Source organism: Capronia epimyces (genome assembly GCF_000585565.1).
Source record: "Capronia epimyces CBS 606.96 chromosome Unknown aczIQ-supercont1.2, whole genome shotgun sequence".
NCBI lineage: Eukaryota > Fungi > Ascomycota > Eurotiomycetes > Chaetothyriales > Herpotrichiellaceae > Capronia > Capronia epimyces.
Window position 1 is genome coordinate 3,961,471 of NW_006912905.1, and position 13,992 is coordinate 3,975,462.

A 13,992-nucleotide genomic window follows, 5' to 3' on the forward strand; every position below is an offset into this window, starting at 1 on the left:
ATAGACAGCCGGCCCGAACCCGGACCCCAACCCGGACCTGGACCCTGACCCTAACCAATCCACCAACCATGCCCCCTGCATTACCATTACTCATAAGGAGCCAGCACCTTGAGTGCGTCGGCATAATGCCTCTTGATGGTCTGGACATGGGCCTCGCTCCTCGGCTTCAACACCACCTTGTATGGTTTGGGGGCGTGCAGAAGGCCCTCGGTAAACGCCTCGGGATCCAGGTGAAGGACCTCTCCCGTCTTGGGATCAGTCGGCTCCGAGATCTCAAACGCCCACAGAATCTTGGCTGTGATGCGCCACTGGTTTCGCTCGGCAAGATGTATACCCGGACACATCCGCCTGCCTGCGCCATAGCCGTAGTGATCGCGCTGGTTGTGGTCCGGGCTCCCGGCATAGTCATTCGCCAGCTTCGGGTGATTGAGGTAGCGGTCGGGGTTAAATGCATGCGGGTCGGCATAGCCGTAGCGCTCTGAGTGATGCAGTGCCCAGATGGGAATGAAGATGGTCGAGTCTTTGGGGATCAGCATGCCCTGGTAGTAGTCATCTTCGGTCACACAATGCGGGATGCCCGTGGCGATAGCCGGACGCCAGCGCATGCCTTCTTTCACAATGCAGTTGATATAAGGTAGTTTGTCAAAATCCGCCCACTCGGGCATCCTGTGGCACGGTTTTAGTTGAGTGATGGAAGAGGAACAGGGACAGAGACACAACAGCGCCCCAGCCCCAGGATCGGATCGCGTCTCTTACCTGTCGGCGCCACACAGCGCATCGATCTCAACTTGGGCCTTTTTCTGCACCCAGGGATTTCGCGCGACGGAAAAGATCATGGTCAACATGGACGACGACGTGGTTTCGGCCCCTCCTTCAACCAGCTCGCCAAAGAGCTTGGTCAAGGCATGATCGCTCATGGGACATCCACCCTTCTCGCTGTATTCGGTGAGCAGACGGTCCGCGAGCGACTGTCGATGGTCGCCACGGGCACGACGCTCGTTGACACGGTCCCGTGCTTCGGTCCAGATATCGTGCATCACCGTGGCCGCGTGTCGAGCCCGCGTCTTCCATCTTCCGGGGAAATACTTCAGAATGGGCAGTTCATCTACTGGCGGATTGGCACCAGGCTCCAGTGCCTCCCCAAACTGTCTAGTGGTCAGCCTATGCTGCGAGGACGGCAGGCATCAAGTGCTGGTCACCTTGTCAAGTGCATCATACACCGCCTGGCACAGGTCAGTAGGGATCCACGAAAGGGAGAGAGAAAAGAAGAGTGCCATACATGTCCCCAGAAGTTCTCATACGTCTTGCCGCGCTGACCGAAGACCAAGATACAAGCGATCGAGGACGTGACGCGCCTGACATATTTGTAGAAGTTTTCCGGATCCTGCACCAAATCGTTGAGCAGGCATGTGACCCTAGACACCAGGTCAGCCACCACCAACTGTTTGCGAGGCTATTCTGTGCCACTTACTCGGCGTCTTGATATGGAGCCGCCTGCTCATCCAAGATGCGAGGCTGGCAGTGACAGGCGTTAGTGTGAAGTGAACCGTCTTCCGATGACACGCCTTCTTACCGAGAGGTTGTGTGTTGCGATCTTTCGTTTGCTCCGAATCACTGGAGTGTATTTGGAGAAGACCAAGCTCTGACTGCTAGTCACCAGGTCCGCGACGTAGCTGGTGGGCCGGTCGGCGTAGATGGTGCCTTTTTTGTCCACCAGTTCGTGAATAGCCTTCCGGTCGTAAAGAACGATGAAGTTGGTTGGGCCAAATTTGAGGGAATAGATGCCGTTGTACTGCTCGCCCCATGTCTTGAATCTACATGGCATCCAGATTTAGTACCATGGCAACCGGGAAGAGAGGAGACAGAAGACACATACTGTTTGTACATGCCAGTCAGTGGCATCTGATGAAGATTCCCAATGATCGGCAAGGTCGGCGGCCCAGGCGGCATTCGAGGGTCACGTCTTCCGACTTGGAGTAACCGGTAGAGTCCATAGCAGAAGATCAATGACAGACCAACGAGCAAAGGTTGGAAATCACGCACACGGTCCAGGCTTGGTGAGAGGAAGGCGCTCATGTTTGTGATTCGTGGTGAGAATGGAACGAGAACGGCCTGGTCGAAGTCTCTCTTGAAGTGGTCCAGATGATCGATCTGGGTTCCGGGGTGGCTTCATATAACACCCAACGAGGAACACGACATTTCTGAAAACGCTTTGATCCATCAAGTCGTCGGGCCTCGATTTGCGCATGGTTGTCTGTCGTCCTCACTCATCCAGAACATCCAGGAGTGAGATCCGGTGTAATTTTCGGCGGGGACTCTGATAATGAGCGATGTTGGCGAACCACCGAAACAACATGCTGCGAGCCCCGACAAATTCACCGACAGCGTTGACACCGATCGGTGACATGGTTACAAGTTACGACTGTGCGGTGGAAGGAAATCTGCCGACACCAGCAGCAATGAATATTTGAAGGGTGACTGAATGATTATAATTTGTCTGTCTACCCTCTTGAAGCTCGACTTACAGTACTAGCCTTCCCCAGATTGAGATTGGGATTGAGATTGCGTCCTAGCCCTCAGACATACCCAAGTCGTCTGATTCTTCTTGAAGAAAGGTCTAGTCGCAAAGATCAACGAGCTTCCCACAATGGCTTCCGATGGCTGGTTCGACCATGTGAGTGGTCTTTGGTCTTTGCCCCCCGCCATAGGAGAGCAGCTGTCGACTGACTCGGCTCTCTTCCCAGAAAACTCTGACCACAATCGAGGATACGTGGAAGAACCTAGATTATCCACCCAGCAAGGTTGGTCATAACCGTTGTGGAGAGCGTCGTTCCTGTTCCTGGGATGCGCCACGGCATGGCTGAGCTGACATTGCGCCGCCACGTCCTAGTTGCACAGGCCCGAACTGCTCGAAGAAGAGCGAGAGATCCTTGAACTCTACAAAGGCTGGGCCCACTGCATGAACGAGGAGTTCAACGCCAGCATCGAGCCGGGTCGGAAGTTCTACAACTTTCCCGAGGTGGTGACATTCGATATCTTTGGCTTCACCGGTCGAGGCGATTTCAAAGCTCATTTCGACGAGACTTTCCATTACTTCTCCAAGTCAACCTTTCAGATCAAGAATCTTGAGGTCTTTGCCACCTCCAAAACAACCGGCTACGCCACCATGTACCAACGTCTGATTGGCGGCACCGCGGAGGACGGCAAGGCCTTTGAGATGACCTACCGAATCACCGGCATTCTAGAAAAGATCGATGGCAAGTGGCAATGGGTGCATGAACATGTCTCTTTCCCAACCATCATGTCAAGCATGAAGTCAGATCCCACATGCTCTGTCAAGCCCCAGGACGCTTTCCAGTTCTAAGCTGGCCGTGGGTATCACGAAGAGAGGCAGTGTAGGAGCAACGAATATGACTATTTGGCTCTTGAATGGTCTTAACATTGGCCACTGAGCAAGGATTGGGATTCTATGGTATCAAGATAGCCAATGTTTCGTTAAACACCTTACCAGTAGTCAATATACACCAATTCAGGTACAGAGAAGCAGTAAATCCACAAAAGCCTTGCCCAGGAACGGGCCGAGAAAGTTGCGAGACGACCATCGAGGATGAGATATCCGCAATTCTTTCCATTCGGATCCTTATTGTAACTGTTGCCCAACTTTCTCCAAGGAAAGAATATTATGAGTATTTTTTTTTGAATTGGATTTGAGCATTAGACGGTCAAAGTTGGGCTGGAACCGATACTTTCCCCGCGTCATTGCCCCTTTGAGGCCCTTGAGAGCCATGTCGATCCGGGAAAGAGGTTCAGCCGACAATGGTGATCCGAAGACTCCCCGAAGACAAAGTCATCGATCGTGTTTCACCGGGCTGCCCTACTCCGCCAAACCAAATAAATCATTGTGTCATTCTTTTCTTCCCGCGGTCGGATAGTGGAATAGCAGACAATATTAACACGTCTGGTCATGCTCCGGAACTTTCAGGGAACAAGATTTTCCTTGGGTACTGTACAGTAAGTTCCACACTGCTCCGCGGTCGGGACGGGAGTGCCTTTAGCATCCGTCTGATCGACGCAACGGACTACCCACGGAATCTGGGGTGACCTGGGGACCAGTCGCTTGTGGGGTCCCCGCAGAAATCCTGCTTCACAACGTCCATTTTGGGTACGGAGTCTAGAGGTGGGCAATAAAGAGGACCCCTGAGATGTTCGTAGCAGATAGTCTGATAGTTTGGACTCGGGACGCCGGCTGTTTGGTCCCGACGGCGAGTGCCAGCGTAGGGTGTGTTAAACAAGCTCGTCCCTCCTGTTTCAAGTCTTCTGAGCATTCCAGGCTGTACCTTGACCATTCATCAACAAACGCTTCGCAGTGGATATTTTGGAAATGGCGTCAAACAAAGAAGAGCAGAGCTTCTTCACTCATCATGAACAGAATCCAGACAAGGATGAGACGGTTGTAGCCCGAGCTACATCTCCAGAGGCCGACGCGCCTGTACAACCTGCTTTCACCTACTGGGACTGGCAATTCATCGTCTTGTTTCTGGTACGCTCTCAACAAAATGGTATTTCACTGGCAAATAGTGGTTCCGCTGACCACTCAATAGTCGACCTCCTTGTGCTTCTATGCCGGATTTTTAGGAACTTCACCATGCTGGAATCTCTCCTTGTTTTATCTTCCGACACAATTCGGTTAGTTGTGTACACATGTGTCTATTTGGGGACATACTGCTTACATCCAAGTAGTATCCAGCGCCGCGGTGAAGTGGACCACTCCAACCATCTTTTTCTGTCAGTCATTCAGCTGCTTTCTCTGTGGCAGACTCTCGGACCTGGTCGGTCGTCGTTGGGTCTTGCTTTCCGGGAGTGTGATCTCGTTCGTCGGCTTCCTTGTCGCCGGCAGAGCCTCGACGGGATCAACACTGGTTGGAGGGGTAATTGCCAGGACACCTCTGCTCTTTGTGTGCTGGCTGATTCATGGTAGATTGCGCTCATTGGCATTGGAAGTGGCGTCCAAATCATGTCACCATGGCTGGTGTTGGCCGAGCTGGTCCCGATCAAGCACCGCTTCGTGGTGACGGGACTCTCCATGGCTCTCTTTGCACCACTGCTGGCCATGTTTCCTGCAATTGGCAAGTCCTCGCCTCCTAAGAATAGTTTCAGACGGCTGATAAACGATCTCCAGCCGAGGCTTTGGTTGAAAACACGGGCGATGGTTGGCGCTGGTGCTACTCCATCAACGCCATCTTCAGCTTCGTGTCTCTGGTAGGATTGTTCATCTCCTACCATCCGCCAACATATCAGCAGATCCACGAACACCTCGCTGCCAAAGACGAGCTCCATAAGAAGGATTGGCCGGGCCTGGTTACCTTGACCCTGTCAGCTGGATTTCTGACATATGTTCTTCTCTGGGGAAGAACTGTTTACCGTAATGCCTTGCCTTGATACCAATACCTGGTGCTTTGAGTGATGTCTCTGACTCTGACTCTGACTGAACATAGCCTGGCGGTCACCTCAAATCATCACCCTCATTACTATTTCCGGCCTCGTCCTGGTTCTCTATTTGGCATACCGTACGGGATTGCTTCATAATCGCAGAGGATTCACACTAATCACGCACAGAATTCTTCCGTGGAAATGACCATGCGGCCCTACCGGCATATTTAATCCGTAATAGGACCTCTCTGACCCAGATCACACTCGCCTCTATGACCTCACTACTCTTGTGGTTCTATCAGCAAGGCACAGCGATTTCATTCCAAAGCATATATAATAGAACCGGAATGGGCGCCGCTTGGGATATTGTAAGTCACTCTGCATTTCGGCTGGACAATGCTAACCTTGTATGTAGTCAAGTTGGAGTGCAGGGCTTACAGGAGGCATCGTCGCAGCAACCATCAGCCTGGCAAGACCCCGGCACGTGAAATGGCACATCGTTGCAAGCACGATCCTTTGTATGGTCTTTTTGGCGACGTTTCCTTCTTTCGCCCCCAAGAGACATAGAACTGCACTGGCCTGCTGGGCTCTGACTGGAATTGGGCAAGGATATGTCATGGTCATCACCTATGTAACGGGACCTCTCACCGCTCACCCCCGCGACTTGGGACTGGTCACAGGCTTGGTGTCAGGCATTCGTGGCCTTGGCTTTGCTTTATTTGGTGAGCCCTACAGGTCCCGCACTGTCAAAGTGGTGCTATATACTAACATGCACGGGCAGAATCCTTATTTGCAGCCATAGTAAGTATCTGTCTATGTTCCGAAACCCCGCTGATTCAGTACCAGTATCTCCCGCGCTTCCAAAGTAAGACGATCGAGTTCGTGTCTGAGAATGCTCTCAAGGCTGGTCTGCCGCCCAGTTCGCTCCCAGCCCTGCTTCAGGCTCTAAGTGTAGCCCAAGCCACTGGCGATACATCGAGTCTTTTCAGCGTTCCAGGTATCAACTTCTTCGCCCTGGAAGGCGCTTTGGCCGGAGTCACTGAAGCAGGGACCAACGCTTGGAGGTTTGTCCTGTTGATCTCCCTTGTCTACGGGCTACCGATGATGTACCTGAGTTTCCGTTCTCCAAACCTTGACGTTTACCTGTCCTCAGAAGTTCCAGTTCGCCTCAATCGCCCTTCATTTGTGGCTAATCCTACATTGCTTGGTCGGAAACGGAACAAGGAGTCGACCGCATCTAGGGTGGAAGCCTAGTGATATGATCCAGAGGAGTTGAGCTCAATACGATCCACTAGTCACATCTTATGAGAGGAGCCGCGGGCAGTGTAATAGTTGTTGAGGAATTGCCATCAGAAGCTTCAGTTGACCACATCCGATGTCTGCTATATCGGACTTTCAGAGGGGAGATGGGAACCGTCGCTTCTCGAGCCCTGGAGGTCTTTACTGTGACTATGGTTCCTGGTTTGATAGTAAAGGGTGTGGTGGCCCTCAAAATGTCTGGGTACATGTCAAATGGAAAATCCGAATTCCACATCGGCCTTGTAGCCCTGGAATTATGTTCGGAAACACTAAAAGGGTTTCTAGTTAGACCTTTTAGTCTCCCAGGATCGCCATGGAGATAATGTCAGGTATTACATGATTGAATATTTGTAAAGGCCATGCTGTTCTGATTGTGATGAAGTAACTTAGCTACCGCCTCAAGCGTTTCACAATAATAGACCCTTGTCCCTGGATGGATCAAAGCGGGGCGCGACCTACGGAGTACTTGGAGTTCCGGCCCAAGGGGGGGTTGTCAGAAAGGTCTGACATCTAATGCTGCGGAATTAAATTGACTTGGGAGATCATCGGAAGCTAGGTGCAATTCTAAGACAACGGCTTTTCAGTTAGATATATGGATCATGCCCTGCAATATTCTTTCTCGCCATGTAGTTGATCAGATACTTGGAGTGCAAGATGCAGTTCTCTATCGGGCACGTGCTCGAATTCGTCGATCAGACCTTCCTCAACCCATGGGTTTCGATATTTGTACCTGTGGCGCTGCAGCTTTTTACAACAAGCAAACTGTCGATTCATCCAGATACAAAATCTTTTCTGGGATACCGATTGGGTCCTCTACCGAATCTCCAATCAAAAGCCCTAAAGCTCGTATGCGCAGGTCTCATCTTACGCATCAATCGCGTCCTGAGTCGTCGTGCGATGAACAATGGGGTGGAAGCCAAGTTTGACTGGGACAAAGAGATCATTCTTGTAACAGGCGCTGCTGGAGGTATCGGGGCCGAAGCAGCACAGAAGTTTGCGAAAAGAGGAAGCAAGGTCATAGTGCTTGATGTGCTTCCACTGACTTACAAGGCCCGTGAGTAAACATGCTGTCAGCAGTCCATTGCACAGATTCGGATTCTGACAGACTCTGCGTTCATAGCGTCCAATCTGTTCTATTACCAGTGTGATATCACGAGCTTTGACAAGGTTCAAGCGCTGGCGGGCAAGATACGAGAAGAAGTTGGAGATCCTACTTGCGTCGTGGCGAATGCTGGCATCTGTCGGGGCAAACCAATACTGCAGGCGTCAAGCAGAGACATTGAGCTGTAGGTTGTTTGGTGGTGGTCTATTCTCGACCTGGCTGACACGCTTAGGACCTTCTCGGTCAACAACCTTGGTATCCTATGGATAGCAAAGGCTTTTCTTCCCTCCATGGCGGAGCACAACCACGGTCACTTCCTGATTACAGCTTCTCAGGCCGGATATGTTACCACCTCTGGAGTTGTCGACTATGGTGCCACTAAAGCAGCAGCTGTTGCTATATTCGAAGGACTACAGACTGAACTCAAACACGTGTACAAAGCCCCGGCTGTACGTGTTTCGGTCATCAACCCTTCGGCCGTCAAGACCAAGATGTTCGATGGCCTCAAGGCCCCCTCGAACTTTATCATGCCAAGATTGAGTCCGGCAGATGTTGGTGAACGGATTTGCGAGATTGTATGGAGTGGAAGGGCCCAGAACGTCATGATTCCCGCCTTTTCTTATATTGCCGCCCCAGCAAGGTGCTTGCCGGATTGGGTACGTGTTGGATTCCAGGATGGAGGTGCTGATGCAATGACGGAGTTGAGGCCTCACCAACCACTGAAGTGAAACGTCAATAGGGCTGCAGAGTAAGACGTGATCCAGGTCTGTGAATATAAAGACTATCTAGGGCCCCCTAGGTCTTCGGAAATGATGTCTGTCTAGCTAGCTGTTCTAACCTTTTTTACTGGTATTTACTAGATAGAATCCAGACAGTCAAGGTGCCGCATCTGGATAAATCACCATTCTCGCAAGGAACTGTCTAACCAAAGGCGGGTTGACCAAGATATAGCAAGCATATCCTTCATTTTGCAGTGACTCTGGTTCAAGCACCAGACATTTATGCTCTGTCTACGATTCTACAAGCTCTTACAACACTATCAGCTAGCTTGGCAGGCATATTCAAAAAGAGTGAATGCGCCGCCCTCAGCCTTGCCCTTTAACGAGAAGGCTGGTATAGGGACACCTATATAGTCTAGGCTCCACCTGTACCCCTTTAATAGCGAACATAGAAGATTTCAACCTTTAACAAGGTGACAGGTAACTTGGTGCGAATGCGGAGTAAGATTGCAAATCTGCGATCTAGTAGATCCTTCCTTATCTTTACCACACTCGGTACCTAGGTTCTCGGGATACCTAAAATCGTGCTGGCCAAGAGTAACCTACGCCCAAGGGTCTACCAGGACCTTTACATGCTTATCCTTTTGATCGAGCAGAACGCGAAATCCCTTATCTACAGCGTCATCCAACGACACTCTTCCCGTTATCATCTTCTCCGGTGCCTTGATTCTCCCTGTTTGTTGAAAGACGGAAGTCAGTATCTCGCCCACCATTAAAATCTTCTGAAAGGAGACAATGCCAGAATGAGAGAATGTCCTACCGGAAGCAATAGCATCAATGACCTCCTGAAACTCCACACGGGTATAAATATTGGATCCAATGTAGCTGATCGACCTCCTATTAATCAAGTTTGGTGTCTTGATCACAAGCGGATTTTCGAAGATACTGATATTGATGATGGCCCCTTTGCCGCGGACGGATGCCAGCGCCACATCAAAGGCAGCTTGAATCCCAGCACATTCAAAGGCTGCATGGACGCCATAGCCGTCGGCGATCTTCTTGCAGAAGGCGGGGACGTCTTCTTTCGTCGCATCCAGCACATACGATGCACCAGCGTCTTTGGCGTGCTGCATTCTGGCGGGCGAGGGTTCAGAGACAATCACTGACCGGACGCCGTGAGCGAGAAGGCAGTGCACTGTTGCAATGCCGATGGGACCTGAAGTGAAGTGTCCACGTTCTCAGCATAGGATTAGATGGAGTGTGCGTCTGCTTACCAGCTCCGACAACCAGACAATGATGCTCCGGCCCAACCTTGCTCAGCTTCACAGCGTGCCATGCAACAGCAAGCGGCTCGACCAGTGCCCCCACGTCGAGGGGCATGTTATCTGGAAGTTTGTGGATGGCTTCCTTGTCGATGCAGATGTATTGGGCCATTCCACCACCATAGCCGCTGTATCCCAGGAAACCCCATTTCTCGCATAATCCATACGTCTCTTCCTGGCACCAGTAGCATGTGTGGTCCGAGAGGACAGGGAAAACCGCTACTTTCTGCCCAACTTCGAGATCCGTCACGCCCTCGCCTAATTCCACAATGGTCCCCGCGAATTCGTGGCCTGAAGGCGTTAGTACTACCAATGTCTACCGCTCTCCGAGGACTCTCAAAGCTGACCGAGCACAGACGGAAGGCTCTCGCCAGTCAATATGTGGGGTTTGGTGGGCGCGTTCATCGGCCCAATAGAATATTCATGCAGATCTATCAGTCCAAGTCAGCCCTGGATCTGCACTTGCACTTCGACAGGAGATACAGAAGTGTACCTGATCCGCAGATTCCAGCCCAGGCATTCTTGACCTTTACCCAGCCGGGTCGCAAGGCTGGCTCTGGGATCTCATCCACTCGGACGTCTTTGTTGCCGTGGAACCGGAGCGCACGCATTGTCATAGCTCTCTAAGATCGATGAGATGTATTGGTAGATATATACTCGGCTCAACGTTCAGATTAACAAGTAAGTGGTACAAAGGCAAGGAACGAAAGCTACATGTTGACAATTTACAGAAAGCAGCAGGACACGATTCGGCTATCTGATTGGGGTTCAACCTTGCCTCGGAGAATGAATCCCTCTAGCTACCCCGATTAGTCCTATCTATGCATGTAAATGTGGGACAGTTTTCCCCGCGGCGGCAAACTGTCCCCGGAGAGGGGGGGTGGGCGATCTCGGTAACCGCCAAGCTTGAAATTCGGCGAATATGTACATGCAGAGACTCCAAGCAGGATTGCTCTCAACAGGCAAATATGAATGGGGATCCCGAAAGAGACCCTTTCTGGTTTGGATGGACCTGACGAGTCTTGGGGTCTAGTCATACCTCTTGCCCGCCTCGGCTATGTTGGAGGCTTTTCGCGGCGCACCATCCACAGTCCTTGTAACAATGATATATTCCTGTCGTAGCACTAGCAGGCGGGGTCTGATTAAGTAACATACTGTATTTCAGTCCACACAACACATTTCTCCGGTCTTTCGATCTCCCCAACTCTCCCCTAGAGCTATGGAGCGGATGGCGGTTTCTCTTAGATAAATGCAAAGAGCCTACCGGTATATTACCATCAACTATAGTAAATTGGACATCAAGAAGATAGTTTCATATCGACTTCCTAGCCAAGTCTACATGAGCCTGTCCGGAGTCCTGCACGACCATAGCCCAAGATCTTGTGTTGAGTTGGTGACCAAATAGCATCACGAACAATGGCAATCAACGACCCAACAACGCCGTCGGTGCTTCCCAACGGCGCCCATACCACCACCAATGGAGACCTAGGCAACCACTCACACCTGGCCTCCATCACAATCCCCCTGAATCCCGCCCCGGCCTACACGCCGACGCGCAAATTACGTGTCATCACCGTCGGCGCGGGATATTCGGGCTTGACACTCGCACACAAGTTCCAACATCAACACCCGGAGTTACAGGATCTGCTTGAGCATACCATCTACGAGGCACGCCATGAAATCGGTGGCACCTGGTTGGTGAACACGTATCCAGGCGTGATGTGTGATGTTCCTTCGCATATTTATGTAGGCCTCCTTCAATGGTGAAAACATATTCATGTATGAGGGGTGGCTATCAACTGAATTGATTGAGAAATTCCAGGCATTCCCGTTCGATCCGAATCCCGATTGGAATTACTTTTATTCATCTGGACAAGAAATCTGGGAGCACATGCACAAGACCGTCAAGAAGTGGGACCTCGACCGTGACGTGCGGCTCAACCATCACGTTGTGGGCGCGTTCTGGCAGGAAGATAGGGGACAATGGTTGGTCAAAGTGAAGCATGGCGAGATAGAGACTGAAGAGTACGCCGATATTCTCATCTCTGGACAGGGTTTCCTGAAGTGAGTCACCTGGCCTGGTCCATCGAACTGTTTAGGACCCTGAAACCAACGTCCTATCAACATGGCTCGACTGGTCGACTAACATGATTGGACCACGACAGTGAATGGAAGTGGCCCTCCATCCCCGGCCTGCACAGCTTTAACGGACAGATTGTCCATTCGGCGTCATGGGACCACAACTACGACTATAGCCACAAGCGCATCGCCATCATTGGGAATGGCAGCTCCGGTATCCAGATCTTGCCGCAGTTGGCCAAGCTCCCGGGTGCCAGCATAACGAGCTTCCAGCGTGGTCCAACATGGGTCGTATCAACGATGAATCCAGCGTCTTTACTGGGCAAGGATGACCCTGCGTATAACCCACGGTACACCGAAGAGGAGAAGAGAAATTTCAGGGAGAACAAGAAAGAGCACAATCGATACCGGAAAACGTTGATCCACAATATTAATGATGGATTCAAGATGGTGGGTTCTTCCTTTATCCCAGTTTAACAATCCTTTTCAGGCACCAAGGACGAATGGTTGATGTGTTGCAGTTCGTAAAGAATTCGCCTGAAAACACTAAAGTCCTGAAATTGGCCCAGGAGCAAATGGCCGAGAAGCTGAAGCACGATCCGTTGCTCTGTGAACAGCTTATTCCGAAGTGGGAGCTAGGATGCCGACGTATCACTCCGGGCGAAGGCTACCTAGAGTCATTCCTCCGGCCGAATGTCCAATTGACACAAAGTCCCATCACAGAGGTGACTGAGAAAGGTCTCCATACTATGGACGGTAAATTCTATGAGGTGGACGTCAGTGAGTAATATCCTAACCCTAAGATCCTATATTGTGATGGTAATAAGACTTGCAGTCGTTTGTGGAACTGGGTTTGACGTCTCCTACTGTCCTCGATATCCCATTATTGGACGCAACAAAGTCAGCCTCGGCGAGAAGTGGGCTCAAGAGCCACAGTCATATGTATCGCTGGCCTGTCCCGATATGCCAAACTACTTCATCTTTACTGGTCCTAACGCCACTATTGGACATGGGTCCTTGATGGAGAGTCTCGGTTGGTCGGCTGAGTACATGATCAAGTGGATCAAAAAGATGGCCGAGGAGGACATCAAATCCGTGGCACCGAAGCAGGATGTTGTGGACGAGTTTACAGCTTACGGGGACCAGATTCATAAATTGCTGACGTGGACAGGAGCTTGCCGCAGCTGGTATAAGAACAATCGGGTCGATGGACGTGTTACAGCAACTTTTGCAGGGAGCGCATTGTTGTATAGGAAGTTCATCAGTGAGCTGAGACCGGAGGACTTTGATGTCCGATATCAAAGCCCGAATCGTTTCAGGTTCATGGGGAATGGATTTTTGGCATATGAGCTGAAGAAGGGCAACGATCTTGCATGGTACGTGGAGAAGTAGAGGTAGCGCTTCTTGTATTCGAGGATAGGTCCATGCCAAAGGCGACAGGCACAGATTTACGTGTACGTGATACTACTCTTCTTGATTACTGAGGCAACAAACGCTAAAGCCGTCTCTCTAGGATCCCATGTTTGTTCGCTGCTCTTACAGTCTATGTCACTGTTCTCCGTTAATATGGTGCACAGAAAAAGGTAGCAGAGCATAAAGCCTACACATATTAGGAGAGTGCGGAACGGAATGTGTTTCCGTCCCCCGTCCCCGCTAGGTCGGTGCGAAACGCATTCCGTTTCGTACCTCCGCCAATCGCCTGGCGGCGTAGTGTTCTCCACCCGACCACGAATACATGAATGCGTTTCATTGGTCGTAGGCACGATAGAGGAACGATTACCGATATCGATAGGACGCGTCGTGAGTATTTCTAGCCATCGACGCGTGCGAGTATCTCAAGTACAGAATTTATGAAGCTTATTAGCAGTAAATCGATAGCACTAAATTTCTCGTGAAGATGAAATGGTCAGATCTCTCCGCGGTCGAAAGACAGACCCGTCTTCAATCTCTTCATCTCGAGATCGTCGAGTGTGTTCTCGCCGATCGTCGTTCTCGATCTCTCTTGATCTGTCGCGTCTGTGGTTATGTTCTCTCGACACAG

The 13,992-nt window shown here is 51.0% G+C and overlaps 6 protein-coding genes across 6 annotated transcripts; 4 read left to right on the forward strand and 2 right to left on the reverse strand.

The window, feature by feature from the left end:
• Positions 1 to 86: 86 nt before the first annotated feature.
• Positions 87 to 2,076, reverse strand: A1O3_03245 (uncharacterized protein; the record flags this gene model as incomplete). The annotated part of the gene is made up of 5 exons (XM_007733383.1): positions 87 to 666; positions 757 to 1,166; positions 1,280 to 1,453; positions 1,562 to 1,814; positions 1,877 to 2,076. 5 exons carry the CDS (start codon positions 2,074 to 2,076, stop codon positions 87 to 89), a joined length of 1,617 nt encoding a protein of 538 aa, XP_007731573.1.
• A 571-nt stretch (positions 2,077 to 2,647) lies between these two features.
• Positions 2,648 to 3,364, forward strand: A1O3_03246 (uncharacterized protein; the record flags this gene model as incomplete). Its single annotated transcript, XM_007733384.1, has 3 exons — positions 2,648 to 2,674; positions 2,745 to 2,801; positions 2,891 to 3,364. The coding sequence occupies 3 exons, from the start codon at positions 2,648 to 2,650 to the stop codon at positions 3,362 to 3,364; spliced, it is 558 nt and encodes a 185-aa protein (XP_007731574.1).
• A 1,017-nt stretch (positions 3,365 to 4,381) lies between these two features.
• On the forward strand, positions 4,382 to 6,684 carry A1O3_03247 (uncharacterized protein; the record flags this gene model as incomplete). Its single annotated transcript, XM_007733385.1, has 10 exons — positions 4,382 to 4,540; positions 4,602 to 4,686; positions 4,741 to 4,928; positions 4,979 to 5,150; positions 5,180 to 5,422; positions 5,496 to 5,567; positions 5,617 to 5,798; positions 5,846 to 6,152; positions 6,212 to 6,231; positions 6,277 to 6,684. The coding sequence occupies 10 exons, from the start codon at positions 4,382 to 4,384 to the stop codon at positions 6,682 to 6,684; spliced, it is 1,836 nt and encodes a 611-aa protein (XP_007731575.1).
• Positions 6,685 to 7,383: 699 nt separating this feature from the next.
• On the forward strand, positions 7,384 to 8,559 carry A1O3_03248 (uncharacterized protein; the record flags this gene model as incomplete). The annotated part of the gene is made up of 3 exons (XM_007733386.1): positions 7,384 to 7,783; positions 7,850 to 8,015; positions 8,064 to 8,559. 3 exons carry the CDS (start codon positions 7,384 to 7,386, stop codon positions 8,557 to 8,559), a joined length of 1,062 nt encoding a protein of 353 aa, XP_007731576.1.
• Positions 8,560 to 9,152: 593 nt separating this feature from the next.
• On the reverse strand, positions 9,153 to 10,483 carry A1O3_03249 (uncharacterized protein; the record flags this gene model as incomplete). The annotated part of the gene is made up of 5 exons (XM_007733387.1): positions 9,153 to 9,283; positions 9,371 to 9,766; positions 9,825 to 10,163; positions 10,220 to 10,303; positions 10,366 to 10,483. The coding sequence occupies 5 exons, from the start codon at positions 10,481 to 10,483 to the stop codon at positions 9,153 to 9,155; spliced, it is 1,068 nt and encodes a 355-aa protein (XP_007731577.1).
• An 805-nt stretch (positions 10,484 to 11,288) lies between these two features.
• On the forward strand, positions 11,289 to 13,343 carry A1O3_03250 (uncharacterized protein; the record flags this gene model as incomplete). Its single annotated transcript, XM_007733388.1, has 5 exons — positions 11,289 to 11,618; positions 11,695 to 11,936; positions 12,038 to 12,401; positions 12,473 to 12,731; positions 12,787 to 13,343. 5 exons carry the CDS (start codon positions 11,289 to 11,291, stop codon positions 13,341 to 13,343), a joined length of 1,752 nt encoding a protein of 583 aa, XP_007731578.1.
• Between the last annotated feature and the right edge of the window lie 649 nt (positions 13,344 to 13,992).